Source organism: Harpegnathos saltator, unplaced genomic scaffold (assembly GCF_003227715.2).
Source record: "Harpegnathos saltator strain DR-91 unplaced genomic scaffold, Hsal_v8.6 scaffold587, whole genome shotgun sequence".
NCBI classification, from domain to species: Eukaryota; Metazoa; Arthropoda; class Insecta; order Hymenoptera; family Formicidae; genus Harpegnathos; species Harpegnathos saltator.
In genome coordinates, this window is record NW_020230412.1 from 73,748 (window position 1) to 99,584 (window position 25,837).

Consider the following 25,837-nt stretch of genomic DNA (forward strand, 5'->3'; position numbering starts at 1 on the left):
GAAATCCTGCGGTCGAAGGGCCGTAGGATTCCCTTCGAGGCCGGTTTCCTCCGTCAGAGAGACTATGGACTCGAGCAGCAGCCAGAGCACTCCGAGTGACTTCACATCGAGGAGGCTATGGTGCAACCGTCAGATGGCGATCCTGGTACCGGCTCTCGCATGAACGGAGAACGGTTGTTCCCGCGAGCCGGTGCCTCGCAGTCGATCCGTGAAAGCTGCTGCGAGCCAAAGCGAAGCGAGTCGACCTTTAACTTGGTTTTCCATGAATTCTCGTGAGCTACCCGTCGACCAAGAGCTCGTGACAGCTCACCGCAGGTTGTAAGGCGGATGACCTTCTTCGTTCTATCTGTGAGTGATCAGAGTGTGATCGCGATTATACATACTTCGTTTACGGCGCCGCGCTGTTCTCGGATAATCGACCGCTCGTTTTTCGCACCGCGATTTTCGACTGTCACTTGTCCGACGCGAAACAAGCAATCCTCTCCCAATTAGCGTGTCCGCGAGTGTGACATGAGTTTGGAATTCGCCTTCTCGAACGATAAGATCATCCCGCGTTGTCGCTGAAACGCAAACGACAAAGTCGACAGCGATTGATGTCAAACGATTCGCGAATACAGCAGGAGAAGCGCGCGCCGCGCTTCTTTTTTTGCTTACTACAAGCATAACCTGAATCGTGCCGGGTAGTATCGTTTGAGAACGCATGAACGATATCTGCACGATAAACGACGACAACGACGACGACGTGATAATGCATGCGCGGATAAAATTACGCGATTGTATTACGAGAAATCCTGCGCTCGTAAATTATTGTTTCCTGCAATCGCTCGCTTCTTCGATCGCGTGATTTTCCTTCGATAAACGCCGAAGATTAAAAACTTTGACCTGATGTCATTCACACATATTCTCTGAGATTGATATTTTCAATTTGCAATATCTACCCCCTTCTCTCTTAATTATCGTTTTTGTTCTGATTAATTTGGTTACCTCCTACTCTATTTTTATTTTACTTAACTCTTGGATCTCGATGGCTTTTAGTTTTTTTATTTAGTCTTGGCTCAATTCTTAATTTAATTCAGTTGAATTTTTTTAACTCAATTTTTTCTCTCTCTTTTTGTACGTTCTCCGGTGTAAGTTATTGTCAATCGCTTGCGTCACTGAAAATTTGTCAGACGTAGTTTTAAATTTCTTTTTTAGAGAATTCGCCTTAGGACTGAAATAAACAATTTCTAATTTGCAACCTCTCTTTCTCTTTCTCTTTCGTAAGTTATTTTTTACAACGCACTGAATTCATTGTGTACCTGGAAAGGGGCGCTTTATTCCAGGATTAAATACATAAAACTGCCTGTCTGTCATTCTCGAATATCGCGTGCGAAGGTCGAGAGCGGAATCCATCGCGTCGAATCGCTCGCGGTCGCGTCGGAAAATCATCACGTTAGCGCCCGCATTAATACCGTCGCGTATCTCATGGCCTCATCAGCCTCAACGAGATGATTTAGGCCTCGGCGAAGGAGATTAATACGTTGCCAGCGAATCGTCGCGATCTCGCGATTGCGACCGTCAGCGGGTTTACCGGCGCGCGAGTCCCATTATAACATTCGATTGCACGCGTAATTACGTAAATCAGGCGATCTGCCGAATCGACGCGCGTGCAAGCGTGGGGGGCCGTTCCATTATTTCGTAACAATGGGAAGAAAGTTTCACGGTCCCGCGAGATCGTCTCACGTAAATTTCGGCGACAATCTAGACGCCGGCGTCGACGTTAACGTCGTCGTCGTCGATTCGCCGCGCGAAATCTCGGCCATCTTTTCTGCTTCTCTTTCTTCTCTGCCGCGCAGAGGTAGAAAATGCGCCATCGGGCCGATACAGTTCGCGATTATGGCGAATGCCAGGAAATCGATCGTGCGAACAGCCCGTTCGTCGATTTCTCTTCCCATGCGTCTCGCGACGGAACAATGAATCGACGCTTTCCTCCGCGAAGATCCCGTCGTACCCTCCTCGTGCATTACTTTCACCCCGTGCGATTCGTGGGAAATTATGCGCATATCATCGCATGGTCGTGTGAGTTCCGACGCATTTTTTCCTACGACCGGCCTCGCTGCTCCTCGAGTCATCAGCGTCCGGAATTCTTGAAAATTAGGCACGAAGGCGCGAGTGAGAAATTGCGGCTGCCGTGCAATCGGAAGCGCCTCATTCCAACCCTTAAGCGCGTCTACGCGATATGTGCGATTATTTCCTGCTCTGTAATTATTATGTTTTTTATTTTTCTATTTTCCTTGAATATATTTTAGTCACGTTTCCATAATCGTTAATTATTATAGATGATACAAGAGTTTGTTATTGATCGACGAAGTTTCAGGAAAATATTAAGTGCTTCGGTTAATTTTGAGGGTCGACGATGAGTGGATTGTTTATTGTTTATTATTTAAATTATTTCTCAATCACAGTATTTTCCACCGCTAGCTGCAACCTTTCCCCATCTTCTTGGCAATAAGTGGACTCCACGGTAGAAAAGAGACTTATCTTTAGAAGTAATCCGTTCACTGTCAACCCTCAAAATTAACTGAAACATCTAACGATCAGAGAGAGTGGCGCTCGCGAGGTAAAAGATAAAATTGTATATGAAGAAGCAACAATATGGGAGATGTCGCTGCTATTTTCTTGACTAATCCGAGTGATCGCGTGTGATAGAAAAATTCATCTAAAAGATGACTCTGGGCTCAGTAAATGTTATGGCCGCTTTACCTGCCTGCGTACGCAACATAAATGAAGAAATTGGGAGAACGTCGTTCCCAGGCAAGCTTTAACAAACGCGAGATACTCCGGTGGGACGACGGGAGAATATCAATGACGAATTTACCGGGCGAAAAAAGAAAGCTCTCTCTTTCTCTCTTAATGCGGCGATTAAGAAACCGATCACGTATATGTGCGAGGGATCAAGAGGGTTTCGACCGCCTGGATTTGCGCCTATCTAGGCCCTTGTTCGACGAAGGGCGTGCGTGTCTCGGCATGTGGTTTTAAGATTAACGATCGCTTCACCGTGCGCGATATTTCGCGATGGTTCTTGTATAATCGTCATCTCCTGCTCATATCGACACCTGATCATACCAGCAGATTCCAAATCACCGTGACGAGAACCGTATGCTTTCTTTCATCGTTGAGATTGCGCTGAAGATCCAAATGTGTTCTTTTCATTCAAACATTACATTCATTAGGTCTAGTAGTTAATTCTTTCTGATGAAATTTACATAGCTTGGAGCAAAATTTGAAATTGAAATATTTTCCCGCTCTTTTGCGGTTTTAAAGTGTTAACATTTAACTTTTCGAAATGACATATAGTTTGGCGTTTGATGCACATAACTTCAAGTAATCAGTGTTTGCGATGGCTATCAACAAAGAGCATATTCGATGCATTTCGCATTTCATTTAGACAAAAATGTTTCTAAAGTAGCCAAAATGAGTTGTGTTGTTTATGGTGAAAATACTGTAACCGATCGCACGTGCCGAAACTAGTTTGAATGTGTTCGAAATGGTGATTTTAATCTTCAGGACCAATCACTCCCCGCTCAGCCAAAAAAATTTGAAGACTAAGAGTTGCAAAATCTACTAAATGAAAATACGGCATAAACACAACAAGAACTTGCGAAAAAGCTGGGAGCAAGTCAAAGAGCTATTTGCGATCGTTTACATCGTATGGGAAAGATACAGAAAGAAGGGAAGTGGACTCCACACAAGCTAACTATTGACAATCAAAATCGCCGATTGGCTATACCTTGCGTTACCTTGTTCGCCAGACAACAAAAAATATTTTGTGCATAAAATCGCAACTGGTGACGAAAAATGGATTATGTATGAAAATCGTAAACGCAAAAATCATGAGTAGACTCTGGTCAACCGACAATGTCGACGGCAAAATCCAAACGTTTCGGAAAAAAAGTTCTTCTCTGTATATAGTGAGATCAGAAGGATGTGCTGTACTATGAGTTCTTGGAGCCGAGTAAAACTATTAAAATAGAGATTTACCAAGAATGATTGATACGTTTGAGCACTAGCGAATCCTGACGTCGATAATAAGGGAATGGCGGGGGGGGGGGGGTAATAAAATTGTAAATACAATAATGCTGTAACTTTGAGGTTTTTCATAATCAATATATATATATATAGTATATATATGATATATATAATATTTTATAATCATTAATATAATAGACTCTCAGCAAACAACAGCGGACATTGTATATCAGAAATCGGACAGTTTGGATGCAGTGAATCCTAGACATAAGAATTTGATTCACCTATTATTTTAACTAAATTTTTTAAATGGATCTAGTAAGACTGATTTTTTTAATTTGGAAGGGGGGGGATTTAACCCCAAAATTCCCCCTTAGAATCCGCCAGTGCGTTTGAGCAATGCAATTGAGGAAAAAAGGCCATTTATTGGATAAAGCAACCGTAAAAGTCATTTTGTTGCATGACAATGCTAAATCGCAAACAGCAAAAGCCACAAAGGAAACCATCTGACACTTGAATTGGAAAGTTCTTCCACACGTGTATTTTCCAGACACGGCTCCATCAGATTTTCACTTGTTTCGGTCAATGCAATACGCACTGTCTGATACACATTTTTCGACAATTGACAACGTATGAAATTTCATTGGCGACTTTATGGCCTCAAAGCCACTAAGTTTCTATCGTGATGGGATTCGACAACTGTCCAATAAATAGCGTGAGGTCATCGATAACAACGGAGAATTGTTCTATTGATTTTTAAATAAAGATTCAAGATTATCGAAAATCGGAAAGAATTAACTACTGGGCCTTAGATTATTTTATAGATAATTTTATGGATTAGATATCTCAGAATAGATTTTATAGATAATTAGAAATTCTAAGTAAATTCGATGAATTAATCAAATTCTATCAAATTCAATCAAATTAATAATCAAATTCTAATCACGGCAGCTGGAATTTCAATCGATTAATGCTCAACACGAATGTATTTTTACGCCAAGAAAAACTTTTGTTCCGATGAGAAAATATACATTTTTCACATGTTTCTCTCTTCATAGTTAAACTATCATATAATATTAATATGTTAAACGCATTAGATGATGTACCTTTAAACGGCAAGAAACGTGGGAAAAGAGCTTCCAACCGAAGTAACGCGCTCAGATTTTAAATTCGATGACAACCTGAAGATTTTATTCTCACGAATTTCCGATCGCCGATTTTTTATTCCTTCCTCGATACATCCCTCTTTTTAGTTTTTTCCAAGATTCTCGATTATAATCACATGGAGGATATTTTTGCGTCGTGAAGGAAACACGCTTCAGTATTCTTTTTCTCGACCAAGTCACGTGGGAAGTAAAGCGCATAGGACGTCGGTGTTAACGCGATCGGGTGATTCGCGATAAAAAATAATAAGGAGAAGAGAGGAGTACGATGCGGAGAACAGAGCCGCGTTAACTTTTACATTTAGGCACCGTCCGCCGCGCGGCGGTTTCACGCGGCGACGGACGGTGCGACGAGCGGGGAGATCATAGATGATCGTAAATTGCCCGCAATTGGCAGGAAGTCGAGGCTGGGGGACCGTTTGTACGTCCCTTCGCACTCTCCTCGACGTACGTTATTTTCACGCAGTCTTTCATTTAGTTCGCCGAAATTGATCTCGGCTGCTGATTAATTCCTTCGTGCAACGTCCAACCCCGCGTCCGCGTCGTGCGCATTTTCGACCGTTTTCGAGGTAGTGGAAGATCGCGTGGAAAAATTATATCCGCGAGGTGCACGATGTGTGCAGCGACTGTGTCGCCAGAATAGAACGGAGAGACACTTAAAAGAAAAATATCGGAATTTCCATAATAATGTGACACAGCCAGTCGAGATAAAAATAAGAGCGCACCCGGAGGTGCGTGTAAATATACTTGGTGCTGAATCACCGCGATGACGCGAGTCTCCTCCGTCCTCTGATTGCTCTATTATATACTATAAATGTTATCGTGTTCTTAGAGGTTAATCCCGAGACGAAGGAGCTTGTATAATCGTGCGACGTAGATAAAATCAGCGAGCGTTTTTCTTTTCCGCTGGAGGAAAAATATCCGCCTAACGTGGCGGGATATTCCTTACATTGGATGCAAAAATATGTCAAAGATACAAAATATTTATTTGGTTTATTATATTCAAAGTATAAATTTTGTACCAATAACACATATTTACTTAAATCAAAATTATTTAATTTAATTTAATTTTATTTTATTTAAATAAAATAAGCGAGTGCTTTTTTTAAGCTATGGTTTTATCCAAGAAAAAGAAAATGTATCTTCTTTTCTGAAAGAGAAATGTAAATATATATTATTTAAAAATTTTATTTAAAAATACCTATTATATACTTTTTTTTTAATATAAGAATATATTGATACAGCATTGGGCATTGATCGATTAAAATTGATTAGAATGACCAAATTAAAGTTCTAAAACAATGAAAATTAACACGGAGTAGATCATGATTACATATAATAATTATTTCAACTGATTACTTTCACTTAATCATACACTTTCTAATAATTAATTTCATCGATTAAATTATTCATTATCGTACGTATATGTGACGATTGATTAATTTTGATGATTGATTCGTCGGTTGTTTAGCCAACTAAATTAAAATTCTTATCGATCAGTATTCAATCACGTATTATTATAAGTGGAGATATTATTAGTAATAAATTCACTGAGTAAATGTTTTTTTTTTATTTTTCAGTACAATTGAATGCTTTCAGTATGAGTATTCAGCTTTCTTTCTCCTCTCTTCTCGAATTTGACCGGCCAGCTGACATTTTCCGTCAGGCTCGCGTTCGTTTCGGTTTCATTCTTTTTCACCGACTTTCCCATCAACTCGCGCTTTTTCTTTTCCTCTCTCCCTCCCGTTCTGCTCATTTAATCGGTTCGATCCCCGCGAAGCGGTCTTATTAAACGGTCAGCCAGTGTTCGCAACAAGTGACTCGAATATTACGACAGTGGGTGGAGTTCTGCGTGAGAGCGTGCGCGTAACTGACGCTTGATAAGGCGAATCAATATTATTCAATTCTGATAACAGCTCTCTCGTTGCGTCAAGTAGAAGCAGGGAACACATTAACCGCGTGACGAGCTGATAACAGATTTTCCGTCGGCTCTTGAATGCTTGTTGCGAAGCAGCTCTCTCTCTTTCTCTCTTTCTCTCTCTCTCTCTCTCTCTCGCTGAAAAATACCGATATCGGGGAGTTATTTGTGTAAATTGCAGCGTCCGTGCGCGCGCGTTTATGCGACTGTTTTATTTACGTTGCTATTAATAAGAGCGATGTCGTTAGCGCGTGTTCGCATTGTTGTTACCGGCGCGCTGCATTCCGCAAACCGCAAATTTAACGCTTCTGCCTTCGGCGGCGCGAACGACCGCAGGGGAAAGAGTCTCATTTTTCTCGCCTCGTTCTCGCCTTCGTTAAATCGCTCGTGTCGCTAATTATGCTAATTGGCAGGCGTCGCGAGCGATCCGGCGATTTGATTTAACGATCGATGGAGCGAAAGTTTCCAGTAGAGAAGACGCGAAGCCGTAATCGACGGTGGTAGTGCGGTCTATGGGAAAAAATAGCGGGCAGCGTTTTCTATTCAGCATCATCGTGTTCTCGTTTGACGTAAATATCGTGATTTGTATAACTCGCCCTGAAAAACAGAATCACAACTAGACGGGAGATTTTTTGCACCACTCAGTAGAAACAACCGCGAGCTTCTTTCCTCGTTTACGTCATCTCGCAGAATGAAGCGTCCAAGATGCGTTAACACGATCGAGTAATTCATAATGGCCACAAAAGAAAGGAAACCTTCTTACCAGAGATGAAAATAGGAAAGAAAAAAAAAACGTATCGGGGAAACAGAATTGAAGAGAGATTGGCGGTCGAAAAGTTGTAAAGATAAAACTTTGGGACAAAAAACTTCATACTAATCTTAGCTGAATGATTTTAGCCTTGAAAAACTACTTTTTTACTTTATAAGTAATCCGTTACAATTACCGTCACCATTATATTACATAGTTATCATTACCGTTACTCATTTTGAAAAGTAATTACCGTTACCGTTATCGTTGCTCATGGAGCAACGAGTCGTTACGATTTCCGTTATTCTTCTCGCCGAGTTTCAAAGAAACTTTCACGATTCGCTGCAGCTCCATTCTGTGTGAAATAATAATAATCGCGCATATTAATAACAATTACATAAATTACACAGCTATCGCATAGAAAATAATCACAAAGATCTCACATAACGATTACCGTTACCGTTACCGTTACTCAAAAATTGCAATCACGTTATCGTTCGCGCTGCTATGAAAAAAATAACGTTGTTACTAAATCGTTAGCGAAAAAAGCAACTACCAAGTAATTACATTTATCTATGCGATTGAATAATATGAATCCAATTATTCGTTTAATTGAATATATCAACCAAGAGTTTTTACTAAAAAAAAAAAAAGTTTCAGAACAAGCGGAATCTTCTAAATTTTAGAGGATTTTATTCTCGTATATGGCCGCAAGAGGATTCCTTTAAGATTAAGAGGAAAATATTATAAACACATTATTCTTAAAGTTAGAGGGATTATATGTTATACGTATAATGCAAGTCTTATTGATTTTAATATAAATTTTCTCTTATACGCAGAGTATTTAATCTTTTTCTTAAGAGAATTATTATTCTTACTGGTTATGCTAGTTAATTTGAAAAAATTATTATAATGTATAGCGAATAGTAATATATATATATATATATATATATATACACGAGTCATGACCCATGAACATATGGATATTTTTTCGTTCGTGTTTGGAGATAGAGCATGACTGAACGAAAAAAACCGACATTAAAATCAACATATTCTTCATATAAGAGGAAAATTAATTGATATAAGAGGAATCCTCTTGAAATAGGAGGAAAACAGTTAGAATAATGCCTAATAAATTTTAGATGAATGGTTCCCTTTAATCGCTTTACCGAAAGAAGAATCCTTTTCCTGTAAAAAGCTTCGCTTAGTATATGAGACTGTAGGAAAAAAACACTTTACAAATAGAATTCCTTTTTTTGGGTGTTAATGCAGTTTCCTCTTGAAGGGGAAAGTCAGTTGCAAACTCTGCGGATCTATTCTGCAGCTTTCAACGACAATGTCGTCGTTGTCGTCGCATGTTGTTGCGTCGCACAGCCGTTCCAGCGTGTGTCACATTCGCACGGCGGTAACGTAACGATAACGATACCGTGCCGTGAAAAGTCACGGAATAGGTTCGCTGGGTTCCAGCGATCGTTCGAGTCTCTGCGGCGCACACCGTCGCTGCTCACACGCACCACTCGCGCGGCGACCTTGACGATATCTTCCCCGTCACGACTGCGTCCAAGGGCTGCCTGCACGGCAAAAGTGACGTACGACCGATCGGCTTCGACCCGGTGGGTGTCACCCTCCTCCACCTCCTCCGGTCCACCGCCCGTCGTCGTCGCGATCGAGATTGTAGGTGAGCGGCTTCGGTTGTTGCGGCTGTCCCGTTAGGGGACCTAGAAGGCCCAGAAGGGGCCGCGCGCGGCCAGGCAGTCGCGCGCGCCGGCTCGATCCCGGATATACCGGAACGGATCCTCGGCCGACGAGTCGATCGTCCGGTCGATCGGCCTGATCGGCAGTCAGTGAGCCGGCACGATCCTCCGGATCCTCCTCGTTGACGTTCCGTCCCAGCGGAATCCACGCTTAGCGCACGCCTAGCGTCTCTTCGTCTTCGTCCTCTCCCGTCTCCATTTCTCCTTCTCCTCCTCGCTCTCCTCTCTGTCTCTCTCTCTCTCTCTCTCTCCCTCTCTCTCTCTCTCTCTGTAATAGCGCGTCTTCCCCTTCTTCCTTTCCTCGAGCGATCTATCCTCTTCAAAGTGCTCCTCGAACGGTAGACGTAGTATTTCCTGGTGATCCGTGATGCACACCACGAGCAGCAGCAGGCTCTCGCGCTGATGCGCACGGTGGGTTATCGCCGTTGTCGCAGTGACAATTACGCGGACCACTCGTGACGAGGGAGAGGAATTTTTTTCGGGAGACTCTCTCTCTCTCTCTCTCTCTCTCTCTCTCGGGGCGCGCTCGACGGAGGGCGAAAGTTTCCGCGCTACGTCGGTGTGAGAGCAACGCAGCCGCGAGCGATCGCTGGGATCGAATAAGCTCCGGGATCGCTTGAAGTCGTGCGTCGTTGTACTTTACGTAGATTCGGAGAGTGGTGTTTCCCCTGTTTTTTTTCTCTCCCTCGCGCCCGGTTCTCCCGGTCGGGTCGCGCCGCGGAGACCACCGCCGAGGCCTGTCGCGTCCGCGCGGAAAAAGGATCACGTCGTTGTCACGTCTCTCCCTACATTTTCCAGGGAACATCGCCAGCCTTGTCGGAGTGAGAGTTTCATGAAGGATCGGGTCATGGGCCGCACTGGATACACGTGCATCAGGCACGTCTTCTGCTCCCTCAACGTTCTCATCTGGGTGCGTACGAGTACTCGAACTGCCGCGTACTTGCGCGATTACGCGCGTTCGACTTAAATACGATTCGTATCGTTAGACTCGGACAATGTCTCTCTTGCCTACATCGCCCTTCTCCCCCTCCTCTCCTTGGACCTTGGCTGTTTCTTTTTCTCTTAGAGCTCGACGTTGAATAAGAATTAAGCGGATTAGAGACGCGTGCGATTTGCGCGATCCGATCCGTAAGAAATCGCGATGACAACCAGACATAATGTCCGGATTCACTTCTGAGCCGCTCTTTTGATGCAGATGGCTACTACCACACATAATTAACGCGATGTATGTTTAGTCGGAGCGGTCGAAATGACAGGTTGTTGAAAAGATACGTTAAACGTTTGCTCATCTCTTTCAGATGATTTTTGTTGAAACGAAATACGTTAAAAGTTTATATATTTATTTCCTTCAAATGATCTTTATTGCATAAAACACGTTATCTCTTGGTTATCTCTTGGATCAAAATAATTAATAAAGTACATTACTTCTTAGATTAAAAAATGCGTTAAGTGTTCATTTACTAATTTCTCGCAGACTTATTCGAAACAATGAAAGATATAAGATGCACTGTTATAATAGAATTTTGGGGGATTCCCCTGAGAAATTATAAATTATAAGCTGGTAAATGAACAATTAACGTATTTTAATCCAAGAAATAACTTGTATCTTGTTAATGACTTTTTTACATAAAATACGTTACTTATCTGAGATTAATGAATACAAGTATTCATTCAGCGATTTTTCTCGGACTTATTCGAGACGTAAGATACATCGTTGCAAAAGTTTGAAACTAATTTTCCTGAGGAATCATAAATCTGTTATTTTGGTGCCTTCTGCTCACACACAACAAGCGTCTCGTCCGCGCGCATGCACGCCTCGGAAAAGAAGTGCGCTCAGGTAGGCCCGTCTCGACGGGCCTGAACGACAGGGACTCGTTTCGTCAGCGCTCGAATTCGGATAAACACGATGCGTTACACGTGTGACGTGCGCGAATGCGTGGCCTCAATCACTCGAGTATGACAGAAATGAGACAATAGGCGACGACGAACAGTAACGACGGTCGACCCACGCAGGGCCGCCGTTTAAATCGACGCGCTTTTGTAATTCGCGCCGCATTCCGCGTCGCCCCTCACCCCGGCGATTGCTATCCTCCCACTCTGCCGTGCGGACTTTATTGTCCCACTTGAAATCCGTTCGTTCGTCCGTCCGTCCGTCCGACCACGTCCGTTCACGATGCTGCGCGTCATCGTCGTCGTCGTCGTCATCGTCGTTGTCGTCGTTGTCGATGAGACGTCTTAAATAGGACGTTGAACCGTGTTCTATGAGCTATGAACTTACGGTACCTAAGGCAACGATAAAACGTCATTCCACTTCGCTTCGTGTTATACATGCGCCGTGTCACCGGCAGCACACGTGCGCGTCCTTCGTGTATTTTTCGATCTTCTTTCCTTCTTCCGCGCGTGCGCAGTATGCGTCCTCGTATGTTTGTCGTAGATCATTTATGTTTAATTGCCGCTCATTATATATGTACACTTGATGAGCAACGCGTATCTTCTGGAAACGCTCGTAGGTGAACCATATGGCGTACGGTTGTTAGGTAAAAATGTGTTTTGATATCGGCGATAAAATTACGGGCGTCCGAATGACGAGAGTGTTCGAACGCTCTCTACTTAGAAGCGGTGACTTAAAAAAAGAAAAAAAGATATATGTATCAATTTTCTATATACACAATAATTTAAAAATTAAGAAGAAGAACAGAAAAGAAAGTTTGGTTCAGAAGAAACAGAGAATTTGTCTTTTATAAACCTATTTTGTTTTAAGAATCAGCGTAATTCTGTTTCCTTTCAACAAAAACTTTTATTTTCCTTTAATCAAAATTCTCTTGACTTGTTTTTTTATCAAATAAATTTAGTCAATCTCTTTTTTTCAGTGTATATTTGTATTTTTTCTTTTTATGTTACTGCTGTTAAATAGCGAGCGTTCGAACGATACATACACACATACGAAAACAGAATTTCGGGTACTTAGAACCGAATTTGGTTTATAAGAAACAGAAATTCTGTCTCCTTTAATCAAAACCTTTCCCTTGTCGTATATCTCTATAACTTTTAAGACTCATATTGTAATTACAGGGAAAAGCAAATGTGTGTCGAGACACAATTAGAGCAAAATAGAAGGACATACACGTGCCGATGGCGAAGATATTCGGCGACTGTCGCGACACCATGCGACGGCGCGTTGTATAAAGTTTCTTTTGCCGTGGCAAAAAAAAGCCGTGTACCGTTCGTTTGCGTACGCATCATCGGCGATAATTAGAAAGTACGGACGTGCTTTTGTGCAATTAGCTATCGGGGTCGCGTAACAGTGCATTAATTTCCTAATTACGCTGCGGTATGCGTGCAGGTTGCAACTTAGAAATTACTGCTGTTGTTCCATCGCGCGATATTTCGCGACGAGATGTTAAGCACCCGCACATACCTGCATGCATGTATAGAAATATGTGCGTACGTTCGTTCACATGTCACGATAACGAGAGATATGTCGCAACTGCGACCGTTGGATGGATTTGTAATTTGTCGGGTCTATCTTGGATGAGTTAGACGGATAAAACCAACATTCACTTGGCCGCTCGAGTCCGACTCCTTGTCAGACAGATTACAATATGCATTGACCGGATGCTGTTAAAGAATGTTGAGCCTGGGAAAATCTCCGTAACCACGATAAGGGTCCCGGAGGTCGTTGAAGAAAGATTATATTATCGACTATTTTTAATCACCCGATATAAATACCTAAATGTTTAAAATATAATAAATATATATTCTTTACATACTATATATATATATATATATTATTTAATTATTATACAGAGTAGGCTATGTAAAGTTTAATAATAACAAGACTACTAGAGAATTTTAAAAGAATTTCTCTTGACATTATAAATGACGATATTTTTTATATTTTGACTATATCACAGAATATATATGTATACAGTATATATATACTGTATATATGTGTCCGGGATCTTTTGGAAACGAAAAATTATGAAGATTAATCAGATCAAACTGAGAAGGAGGGTCAAGTACCATTTTGCAAAAATCATAATTATATAAATAAAATAATAATTATTAAGTTATTAATTATTGAAAATGACGACATCTAGAAGCTCTTTTAATTGATAACTTGAAAATTTGCGTATTTATTTGCAAAATGGTAAAAGACATTTTTGTGCAGAATAATCAATATAATCTACTAATCTACAATTATATGATGGCTATTGTGCGTAGCAGCAGGTTCAAGATTCAGGGTTCAAAATTTAACATACTCATATCTATTGGTTAATATCTGACTCATATCTAACTTAATAACTGCATTTTTTAATTAATTGCGATTTTTGCAAAATAGTACTTGACTTTTCTTTCCAGTTTGATCTGATTAATCTTTACAATTTTTCGTTTCCAGGAGATCCTGGACATTCTGTATATTTTATAAAATTAATATTTATATATATTTTATCCTGAAAAGTAACGCGAAGGAAGTTGGACTAATAGTGACATGTTATCATGTCATTATCATTAAAGTTTACTCATTTAATATTTTAAAGTTATTCTCGCTTTATTTGATAAGGGGGATAAATGAGGGTAAGTATTGACACACGAGTTTAAAAGCCTCTTCCACGTGAAACTCGAGACCGGAATGATTAAAATTGATCACGTAGTTCTCGAAGCAGTAAACTAAGCTTCACGCTGATTTGTATATTATATTATTATTTATTTTATATATATCAGGTATATAATAAATATTAATCTTATAATTTACAGTTGTCTCTATATGTTTTATCTATATGCATATAAATCAATGGAGTATGTTAGGCTTTTCTCTGAAACTATACGTTTCTTCAGTAACCGTTTATGCTGATTTGACACAAAATTTAAAGACAGAAGGTTGTTAAAAAGCAAACTTTTCCGTGTATACTAAATTCCACAGGACTGATGATCTTTATACTCTTACCTGGTAGGTGCAGCGGGTTGCCTACTGGTTTGCTTAGCAATTCTATACTCCTTGCGACGTGGGCCCCGAGTTTCTCTCTTTCTCTCTCTCTCTCTCTCTCTCTCTCTCTCTCTCTCTCTCTCTCTTTCTCTCTCCCTTTCTCTTCCTCTTTCTCTATTTGCGAATAACTTAGTAGGTGAACGACAAGCCAATTCTCCGTTATACATGTATCCGCGAGCGACCGAATTGACGTTCAACGCACTTCATTGACCTTCATGGAACTGCTTCGCGTGATTTCGTTCTCGAGATACTTCGAATTGGGTTATTATTATACGAGCAAATTTGTATCGGCAAATAAAAGTTTTCCAACGAATTTTTTTCTCTCCCTCTCTTTCGTTTTGAGTTGCAAACGAGTCTCGTATAAAGAACGCACGGCGAAGTAGCCGTCCGATTTTCCTTTCACGTTAATGATTAGGAAAGTCGTGCGATACTTTCTAACTTATAATTTACTGATCACACAACCGATCTCTCTTTCTCTCTCTCTCTCTCTCTCTCTCTCTCTCTCTCTCTCTCTCTCTCTCTTTCTCTCGTTTTCATAAGTGTTTTTTCTATGCGCCGAAAGGTTCGCATTATCAAGCCAAGTGAACAAAGCAACGTAATAATAATGCGACATTGACCCAGTGAACTCGCGTGACGAGACGGCACGCGATAAGGATCTCCCCGATGTTCTTAATTGCAATCATCGTACGTTAGAACAGACAAATGATTAACGATGGAGAATGAGATGTTTCCGACGAACTAATTTGGATGTAGCAGGAAAAGAGACGAAACCGAACGAGAAAAAGTGACTATAATCGCATAATGACAGGCAGGAAAACTATTTTCGTAGTCAGTCATTATAGTGCCATTTTCATGGTCAGCCATTACGTACATATATTACTACTGTCACTTTTTTATTAGAATCATGGGAATGTAATATAGTCGGTGCTGGAAACGAAAATTTCAGCGACATAATATTTACATAAATAAATCAAGTCTGTTTTACATTATCATATAACGAGAGAAACTAGAGCTATTCTATGGAAATAATTTGCTATACAAATATTTTTTTATATACCATATGTGCTACGATAAGAAAAAATTATTTCATAAAGGAATATCTTTGTTATTACAATATTGATGATAAGAACTTCACATGTACCGTCATTTTTTGTCAGGACAACGAGGAGACATATCTCCGAAAATCTTCGCAGGATCAGCGATTTTCTCTCCGAATGTAACGAATAAGTCAAATCACACGGTAAAAAAAGAAATTATAAGCAGGGTTGAGAAAGTTACTTTGTAAAAGTATCTAGTTACAGTTACAGTTTCTTTCACTGAAAAAGTAACTAGTTACAGTTACAAGTTACTGACCTTCAAAAATAATATTACAGTTATAGTTATTTAGTTATTTAGAACGTGACGAGTCGTTACTTTCCAGTTATTTTTTTACAATAATTGTGCTATTATATTAAATTTCGTAATTGTGTAAGTTCTCTCAATTTTATTATATATAAAAGTAGTTTCTTGATTATTATATATTCCTATAAAATTATATTGTATATAATTTTTGCAAATTAGATTCATTAATTTAAATAAGCAATTTATATTTATTCTTTAAGACTATTAATAACAACTGGGAAGAGAAATGCCCACTTGTTCTCGTTTCCAAGTTTTTGCTATAACTCAAATATGTCTGCATATGCTGGCCATGGCATTTTACAATTCTTCTCCGAAGATTGAGATGTTTTATGTATTGCTTGAATTTTTTACATAACTGAAACCACGCAGCGCACTTTACGCTGAACGCAGGTTATGTTAACAAATAAGGATTGGCGACACGCAACGGAAATATCCAATAGGCGTACAATTTTTTTGAAAGAAATACAGGTTGCGTTTGGAGAGGAGACTATCAGCGCGATTGCGTCATTTTATCCTTGTTTTCCATCTAATGAACGATAAAGATAGATGACGCAATGGCGCGTTTTCCAAATGCAGCCAGAACAACTGTATGCTTATTGAATATCAAGCATCGCAAGTCGCGTTATCGTGCTAGTCTGTCAGAAATTTAAATTTGAAATATATAAAGTAACTACTAAATTAACTATTAAATTAATTACTAGTTATCAAATAAATGTAACTAAGTTAAGTTACAGTTATAGATGAAAAAACGGAATGAAGTTAAGTTATAGTTACCAAAAAAAGAGAATTACTGTAACTGTAACTTCGTTACAAGTAACGAGTTCCTACCCAATCCTAATTACAAGCAATTATGAGCAGAGAGAGAAAGAAATTATAAATCGCTAAAAATTATAATCCCCGGCTACGCGAGACGGAGAATTTTCCTCTTCCGCCGGTGCGGCGGACGCATTCAGCCGGACAAGTGCGCGCGAGAGTACAGCGAGAGCACGTGTTTCCCGCTGCCGACTGATACGTGCAATTTGTTTTACAGTTATGCGCTTGCGGAATTTTGGGTGCGGGCCTTTGGCTGCGACTGGCTTATTCCGGATATGCGACCTTGGTGCCGCAGTACAGCTTCGCGTCGGCTGACTCGCTGCTGCTCGCCGCGGGATGCGTCACATTCGTCATCGCCTTCTTCGGATGCTGCGGCGCGTGGTTCCAGTCGAGATGCATGCTAATCACGGTTGGTACAGCGTGACCCATTGTAAAAACGCGCCCGACGCTGGCTGGAGGCCGGCGCCGCGCGTGCGGCGCATGCAAACTGCGTCACGTTGATTATTCCGCGATCGCCTTGATTATTCTTTATTATTATTAGCGGCTCGCACGCTAAGACCTGCCGCGCGCTAATCGGGCCTCCGACGTCCTTGCAGTATTTCAGCCTGGTGATACTCATGTTCCTCGCTGAGTTTATGCTGGGCACCCTGGCGTTCGTGTTCAGGGAACACCTTGCGCGCAGCCTGAAGGAGGAACTGCTGTACGGCATCGAGAAGCATTACAATATCACCAGGGAACCGGGAACACTGCCTGCTGTGTGGGACCACATACACACGGAGGTTCGCATCACAGCCCTAATCAACAAAGCCCTAATCAGCAATAAACAAATGTTAGCGGGCGCCGGCAGATTGGCGACCGCTCCGATCAGATCGCTTTGCTGCACGGAAAGGAGTCCGCTCACGAGAAGCGATATCCCTGTCGCTGCGATCGTGAACATTCGTTCGAAGATACAGCTGTGTCAAAACTAGGTCGAAATAACCGAGAGCTATTGACTGAGTAGAAACCTTCCAGGAGAATCTTTTCGTTCCTGCAACCGAGCTTCTGTCTGCTTTCCAGCAAGTAGAAAATTCAGTTGCACTGACGAAGTTCAAGCTTCTCAAGCTACCAAGTCAGCAAGCTGCTGACGCGAATTTGTATGCGGGAAAAGATCTCACAGTTTGTGCGACTGAATGCGAATCAGACGAAAATTCGGAGATGCGCGAGGAATGATGTCTCTGCTTTGTCTCGCTGCGACTGAAGATACTCGTCTGAACATACAGCTTTGTTAAAGCTTGGGATGACTGGGAGTGATTGATTGATGCCCTTTTTACCAACTGTGGTTAACTCAACCAGCTGGTTATTTCATTCGAATTGACCAATCGCATTTTCTCACTTCTGATTAACGACAGATGTGACTGGTCGATAACCAGCCGGTTAAGTTAATCAAAGTTGGTAGGAACAGGCATGAGTAGAATCCTCTGCAGGATCTTTCCATTCCCACAGTCGAGTTTTCGTCTGGTGCTCGAGTAACAGGAAATTCAGCTGTACTGACGGAGCGTAGCAGATCGTGTTGCGCTTCTGTTGACAAGTTACCGACTCAACGAAACGAACGTACGTGACGAAATCTCAGTTTATGTATTTGAACTGTTGTTGTGCGATTAAATGGGGATTTGTTGAGTAGAGAGCAGACGAAAAAGCTCGGTGATGAGAAAAACGTTATCTTTGTTACCGCAATCGGAAATATTCATCTGAGCATACAGATGCATTAATATTCACACGGGATTACTGAGAGAGCAGTTGGTTAGGTAGAAATCTCCCAAGCAGAACGGAAAATCATGATAACATCAAAATGACGAGAAAATGACCGAGTAATGATGGAAAAATGAGTTTTCCTCATCATTCTGACGTCATTTTGATGTCATCATGATTTCTTGTTCTGCCTGGGCTCTTGCAGGAACCCAGACAGAACAAAAGATCTTGATGACATCGTAATGACGTCAAAATGATGAGGAAAACTCTTTTTCTCATCATGATTCGGTCATTTTCTTGTCATTTTGATGTCATCATGATTTTTTGTTCCACTTGGGAATCTTCGAAATTCTAAAGTTTGGAAATCTTCAAAGTTGTCGAATGTTTAACAGCCCTATAATGTGTATGTATTTCTTGAAATGGGTAAATTATGTTTCGTAATACAATAAGCCTGTTCGACAACTTCGGAGATTTCGGAATTTCGGAGAGAATTCGAGCGTTTGACGTTAACTTCGAATCTTCGAATTTTCTCGAAGCTTCGAATCTTCAAAGTCATCCTGATTGTCACACTCTCAGACGTCCCCTGCGCTTTCAGTTTCACTGCTGCGGCGTGCGCGACTACACGGACTGGTTCCAAATCGAAGCGTGGCCCGAGGAGGACCGCGTGCCAGACTCGTGCTGCATGCAAAGAGAACGCTACTGCGGCCGGCTGGATCCGGAGGGTCGTAACAAGGAGCTCTGGTACAAGGAGGGCTGTGCCTCCGCCATCCAGACGTGGCTGGTCACCAGACTCCACGTGGTGGGCACGGTCGGCCTGGTCGTCGCGTTCCTCCAGCTGTTCGGCCAGGTGGCCAGCATGATACTCTTCTGCACGGTCAGACACAAGAGGTCCTCGCACACGTACAAGAGCTACGACACCACCAACACCTAGAATCTCGATCCGGTCTTGGACGAGACCACCGTCTGAGATCGGAGAACATACCCTTCTCGACTCCCGTCGCGTGTCCCGCGCGGGAACGACATGACGAGACCTTTTCGGGACTGTCTTCGCGCGATAGGCCCTCCTCCTTCCCCGCGGGTAGGAGGACCACGACGTCGCGGTTCCTTTCGCTTGCGATCCCGCGTTAAAATTCGCACGTATTATAAACGGTAAGGGGCGACGCGATAAGAGGGACGGAAATTCGTTAGGAGAAATCGTTCACGGACCAGCGAACATTGCCCTACGAACGTATCTACGCACGAAGGGCGGTAGGGTGGGTGAGCAGGGGCGGGGGGAGGAGGAGGTGAGTCTTTTACATAGGTAAATAAAAAACAACATAGTGAGCTGCAGTTGACCAAAACATTTCCGCCGTGTACCAAAAGTATGATAGATATTTAATCGACGGTTCTACAAGCTATCTTCTTCATAGTTTAGGTCTTTTGGCAACATACACACCCACACACGCACACACATGTACATATACATATATGTACGTATTTGTTTTTCGGTGATTTTTAATTTCCGACGATTAATTACCGCGACTTCTAATGATCGTTTGACTCTGCCGTTAACAATTATCGCCATTCTTAATTGCAACGCTTACAAATGTAAGCGACGCGATGATCCATGGGTCCCCATAACCAGTATTTATTAGATAATCGAGTAGGTAGAGAATCTGACAGCAGAAAAGTTAATTTATACATGAAAATAATTTATGTAATCGACGAGAATATTATAAGATCGACCGTTAAATTGAGATGTCCTTTTCTAACGGGACAAGTGTTCATTCTATTTTCGTTGTAACGAGGTTGTCTCTAATCGCTATGTGCTCGATACTCATTCGCGAGAAGCAATCAATTTCCGATATTTGCAACAGCTTGCTTAATCACACATCATGTAATATCGACTTTCAAAGTTTATATAATTAAGAGCAGTTAGGCGGTGAGTATGCATGTGATTATGTGATTTTAGTCGAATACTCAATAGAGATCATAGATTATTGAAATATCTTCAATATCGTAAGCATGAATAATTCGTTACAACTTTGTCTCTATGATATAAATGTAGGTACGTATAAATGTATAAGCTGACTAAATTAAAGTAAACTGTTATTCTTTCATATATTATCTGATGTCGATGGAACAATTGATTGGATATGATAATTATAATGATGTTAAAGACTGTATACACTCCGCAGAATTGAAATGTTAAGGCGACAGTGATGTATTATGTATTGAATATATTATTATTATTATATTACAAATAATATATTTATACGATAAAAAACTGGTCGTGTTTTTCTACAATACATCATCTCTCTTTGACTTACGTGTAAAAATAAAGTCACAAGTCTATTGGCATTGCAAGATATCGATACTATACGAAGGTAGAAACTTCCGGATTGTACATTTTTGTAGAAATGTGTATAAAAAATTGTGCAAATAATTAAACAAAAATAATGTCGTCTACATTATTGGTTATAAAAAATATCGATCTCTGACAAACAATTATCTCTTAAGGACATAATAAATAATTGATTAACTTTTAGGTTTTTTATAACAATCAATTTATTGTCTAATAAATTATTATTAGCAATTATTGCACAAATTATTGATTATAAAAGATATTGATCTCTAACAAACAATTACATCTTAGAGAAACATGCTAAATAGAAACATAATATGTAAATAACCGATTAATTTTCAAATTAATCATAACAATTTAATGTTCAATAAATTATTATCAACAATATTTAACATATTACAGATCTGTAATATTTACAGACTTGCTATTGTGAGAGAAAGTTGTACCTTCTGAGAAGTAAAGGTCTTCTTAGGCCGCCATATTGTGCTTACTATAACTTATTCAGTGTTCAGTAAAATTCTGGATTTCGTTGTTATATGCTATCAAATCTGACAAAGATCTGAAAGTGCGAATCAATTATTCAGTGAACGGCTGTAATATTGGATTAAATCGTGTACTGCGATTTGAATTTGTCAGTACAAGTGCTTGCGTCCCGTAGTGAATATTTTGAAGCAACACTTTGAAGTAAAATCGAAAGATCGAAAGATCGAAAAATCGATCTGTTGAATCCAATAAAACGCGGTGAACGAATTATCTGGCGATGGTATATAGCGTAAATATTCGCCAAGTATATGGCTTGAGCTTCAGCTAAATAAGATTTGAATTTTGAATAAGCGGTTTTTACTGCTACATAGAGAAAAATATCATTTTATGCTTCATTAATTCTTAAATAAAAGTTAAGCATGAAAAAAAGAAAAAAAATTATCAAGTAAACAGAATAAGACGTGATTAATGACATCTCTGATAATGACGTTATTAATACGAAATTTGACATTGTTAATACTTTATCATATTTGCTGATAATCTTTTCTTATTGAATTGTATATGAAAGACAGAGAGAGACACGAATACCTCTTGAATTCTCACAAACGGATCGCTTTTCGAACACCATGTTGTGTTCCAGCATTATTATGATATATATTTAAAATGTACAACTTTTATTTTTATTGATTTTAAAATCTTTTCTACAATCTGTCACCGTCTTTGTTGAAAAATCAAGGTTGTGATATTATTTAGCAATACTTGGTATTAGTCAACGACATCTTTTATCTTCAAGCAATACGATTCAACAACGGATTAGCTAAGCTTTTAATCTTCCGATAGCATATAACGTAGCAGGTAATTTTTTATATTTAAATAATAGAATTATTAAATTAGAGAGAGAGGGACTTTTACTTTCCGGCAGTATCAATGACGGATCAAACAAACTTTCTCATTTTTTAATAGTACGATCGAACAGAGCGAATCGGATAGACTTTCGTCTTTGTTTAATAACGATAAATAAAAGTCTTCTTAATCTACATTCTTCCTCTTTACATCTCTGCAAGTTACTTACTAGGATATAAAAGATGTTTTTGGCGTTGGCAGTTCTCAAGAAGATATTAGGTCAGGAAATATTTGACCAACCATTTGTTTAAATGTCGTACTTATTAGGGATTTGAACTGTACACAAATAAAAATAATGTTATATCTCGATATATCAAGAGTTATGAAGTGAGATAAGGTCTGATTGTGAACTACGAAAATAAATGACTCTTACTATATGTATTATAAGTCTTATTATAAGTCTTACTATATATATTATAAGTTTTACAATAGACCCGACTGGCTCTAGAGGTAGCGATATAATATTCCAGATAGTTAAAATTATTCGTTTTATCTCTTTTATACAGCTGTTTACTAATTTATGAATAATATCTGTATTTCCATCGCTAACGTCCCTTTCCGTAACTTTATGATTAGTTTCGTTTGTAGGATTGGCTATAGGATCTGTCGTCTGTAAAAAAATATCGAGTCAAAAATGAGTTTTCATTCATACAAGGATTTAAAAGAGATAAAAAGAAAAGAAAACATATTTGCTTCACTTGCTGAATAGATTTATTTCAAATGCAAAGTTTCAACAATGTGACTCACGATTAAAAATAATTCTGCCAGAGCGGTTATTGTTTCTCATAGAATTTACTGATAAAAATTAATAAAAATACAAGAAGAGTAATAGCTGCGTATAGTCGCGTTCGCATGCACACACACACTCGGGACGTTATCAACAGTCTATTGTCAGCGAAATAACTGTCACCGTTTTGTGACATTAATAATTCGCGTTGTGCGAATTCGCGAAAATGAGGAATGCACTCACCTCGACGTTCCGTCTACTTCGAGCACGCGCTGACACGGTGCTCACGAAGAGCAAAAGCAGCAACAGATGCGCGCGCATCTGGAATCGATTGTTTCGAGAATCGATCTCGATCCTCTCACTGAATCAAAAAAATCCCGCACACCAATATTGTCAGCTGCCGGTGAAAGTCGGATTCGGTCGAATAGTCGACTGAGAAACAGAAACTAGTGGCCGACGTCGACGTTGACGACGAATGGCTACTACGACGCAGGGTTACAATGTATATTTTTTACGGTATCAAGCGATATTTATTTGTTCCCTCTATCGGTGTTCGGGAGTGGGCGAAAGAAAAATATTTCTGCATATCGCCGCTTGCGCATATTTTCGTGCGACGTAAAGAAACGCGCAATTTTGCCTGACCTCGGTGTATGTATGAGCTGTCCTGTATCGCTGATGAGTCAATGGTAATGTGGACACATGTGTTACCGTGTGTGATAGATATACGACGACGGTTTCGAAACATTATCAGGTCTAATGATTATGTATGTATTACCTCAGTTCTGACAACGCTTGATAATTTCTTCCCTCCACATGGTTTTATGAGCAAACACGCAAGGGTAAAATTCGAAAGACGGCCACCTATTTCATAGTCTTACGATATAATTACAAGCGATTTTATAAAATTGTCCTCGCAAGTTTTTCGTCGGTGATCATTCGTTTTGTGTCGCGAGTGATTTTGTCGAGAGCGTGAATAATTTCGTGCGGGGAAAATATATGTGGATTTATGCATGGAGCAAATATGGTGGTGAAAATTGCAGCAAGATTCTTACAATTGTGAGTCATATAGGAATATGACCGGAATTATTGTATATTGTACACGCGATATTGTAATTACTAGAATATTTTGTTGCTTTGTATTTTGTTATTTGCTATTTTTTTAGTAATTAACACAATATCTGTATAGTCTAGCTTTACGAAAAATTTTGTAAAGAATGAGTTAAAATATAATTAAAACATAACCCTTTCCTGCGATATCTTCTCCGTGTGCACGAGATTTATCTCGCAATCATTCAGAGAACTATTCTTTTATTAGAACTAAACTAAAATAGTTGTCTCAATATACGTACTACTGTGATCAAAAAATAAGGTGAATTTTTCATTTAAACTTCGCGGGTACTATAAAATCATGAAATTATTTTTTTGTGGGTTGGTAGCACTGTCTTTGACATCTATGCAGAGTTTCATGTCAATATATTCAATTGCTGCAGAGCTATACGTGTTTTTGTAAACATACAAAAGTGAGTTTTTCGATTTTTACTATGTCTGATTTTGTTGAGCAAAGAATTTGCATTAAATTTTGTTTGCGGAATGAATATTCTGCCGCGGAAACGTTGAGGATGTTGCAGAAGGCCTTTGGTGATAAGGCTATGTCGCAAAAAAATGTTTACAAGTGGTACAAAGACTTCAAAGAAAGCCGAGAACGAGTTCAAAACGAACAGCGCCCCGGACGACCATCAACATCTACCGATGAAAGCCACGTCAAGGAAATCAAACTGTTAACAAGGAATATTATTTGAGTGTTATGCGTCGTTTGCGTGAAGCTATTCGCCTCAAGAGGCCAGAATTATGGGCAGACAATTCTTGGTTTTTGCACCACGATAATGCACCGTCCCACACTGCATTGGTTCTCCGAGAACATTTCGCCAAAAATTCGACCCATATCGCTCCACAACCACCATATTCGCCTGATTTAGCACCGTGCGACTTCTGGCTGTTCAACAAACTCAAAAGACCGCTCCGGGGACACCGTTTCGACTCGATTGAGGAGATAAAAGCCTAATCGAAGAAAGTATTGAAGGCCATCCCGGAAAAAGACTTCTCTGACTGTTTCGAAGATTGGAAAAAACGTTGGCATAAGTGCATTGTGCCGGACGGGGAGTACTTTGAAGGCGATGAAATTGATTTGGAAGAATAAATAAAGATTTTTCATTTTATAAACAAATTCACCTTACTTTTTGATCACAGTAGTACGCTAGTATGCAATATATTTTATATGATATTTTCAACACAAATATGAGGAGATACATCTTTTCATTTCACAATAATGATGAGGACCATTGCAATTGGATATCTGTAGTAAGACATCCGATATTGATATATTGTGACATCGATAATAGAAATTATTTAACTTGTGAAACAATTGCCTCGTTTGCTTCAGCGACCACATTCTGAAAAATATAAAAAAATATCGCTGAAGAATATTTAATACAACATTTAATGTCAAAGAGTCTATTTATAATTTACGTAAAGAGTTTTCCAATCCTAGTTTTCTGAAGAAGAAGCAGTATCCATTTTGTAATGGAGAATTTTTTAAGGAAACTCTTCACCTATGATATCAAAATGGTTTTATGAGTATAAAAAGGCATTATCATTATAAATTACATTAGACAGTATATAATATTAATACAATATACCTTTAGGACGAGGAAATTTATTTGATATTATCTTCAAAATTGCTTCTTTTATAAAGTTAATAATCTTCTTTATTATATTATCTGTTCCAGCTATTTTGAAAATAATTGCATAAATAATAGAATATAAATTGCATAAATGGTATTATGAATCATATAAATGATAT

General features: G+C 39.7%; 1 protein-coding gene and 2 long non-coding RNA genes across 7 annotated transcripts; 1 reads left to right on the forward strand and 2 right to left on the reverse strand.

Annotated features, from left to right (window-relative positions):
• Positions 1–188: 188 nt before the first annotated feature.
• Positions 189–20,274, forward strand: Tsp5D (Tetraspanin 5D). 3 transcript variants are annotated; one of them, XM_011156624.3, is made up of 5 exons: positions 189–348; positions 10,390–10,501; positions 17,010–17,201; positions 17,389–17,571; positions 19,116–20,274. In XM_011156624.3, exons 2-5 carry the CDS (start codon positions 10,424–10,426, stop codon positions 19,449–19,451), a joined length of 789 nt encoding a protein of 262 aa, XP_011154926.1. In that variant the 5' UTR covers positions 189–348; positions 10,390–10,423; the 3' UTR covers positions 19,452–20,274. The 3 variants fall into 3 exon arrangements, with proteins under 3 accessions (XP_011154926.1, XP_025159854.1, XP_011154925.1); XM_011156623.3 differs by lacking the exon at positions 189–348 and adding an exon at positions 9,854–10,002; XM_025304069.1 differs by lacking the exon at positions 10,390–10,501.
• Positions 6,727–9,686, reverse strand: LOC112589704 (uncharacterized). 3 transcript variants are annotated; one of them, XR_003113715.1, is made up of 3 exons: positions 9,007–9,075; positions 8,091–8,192; positions 6,727–7,686 (listed from the first exon to the last, which is right to left on the reverse strand). It is a non-coding gene; the product is annotated as an uncharacterized LOC112589704 (long non-coding RNA). The 3 variants fall into 3 exon arrangements; XR_003113714.1 differs by lacking the exon at positions 9,007–9,075 and adding an exon at positions 9,077–9,686 and having other exon boundaries at positions 7,322–7,686; XR_003113713.1 differs by lacking the exon at positions 9,007–9,075 and having other exon boundaries at positions 8,091–8,450.
• A 4,360-nt stretch (positions 20,275–24,634) lies between the features above and the next one.
• LOC112589699 (uncharacterized) lies at positions 24,635–25,763 on the reverse strand. Its single transcript, XR_003113710.1, has 3 exons — positions 25,674–25,763; positions 25,504–25,586; positions 24,635–25,427 (listed from the first exon to the last, which is right to left on the reverse strand). It is a non-coding gene; the product is annotated as an uncharacterized LOC112589699 (long non-coding RNA).
• Between the last annotated feature and the right edge of the window lie 74 nt (positions 25,764–25,837).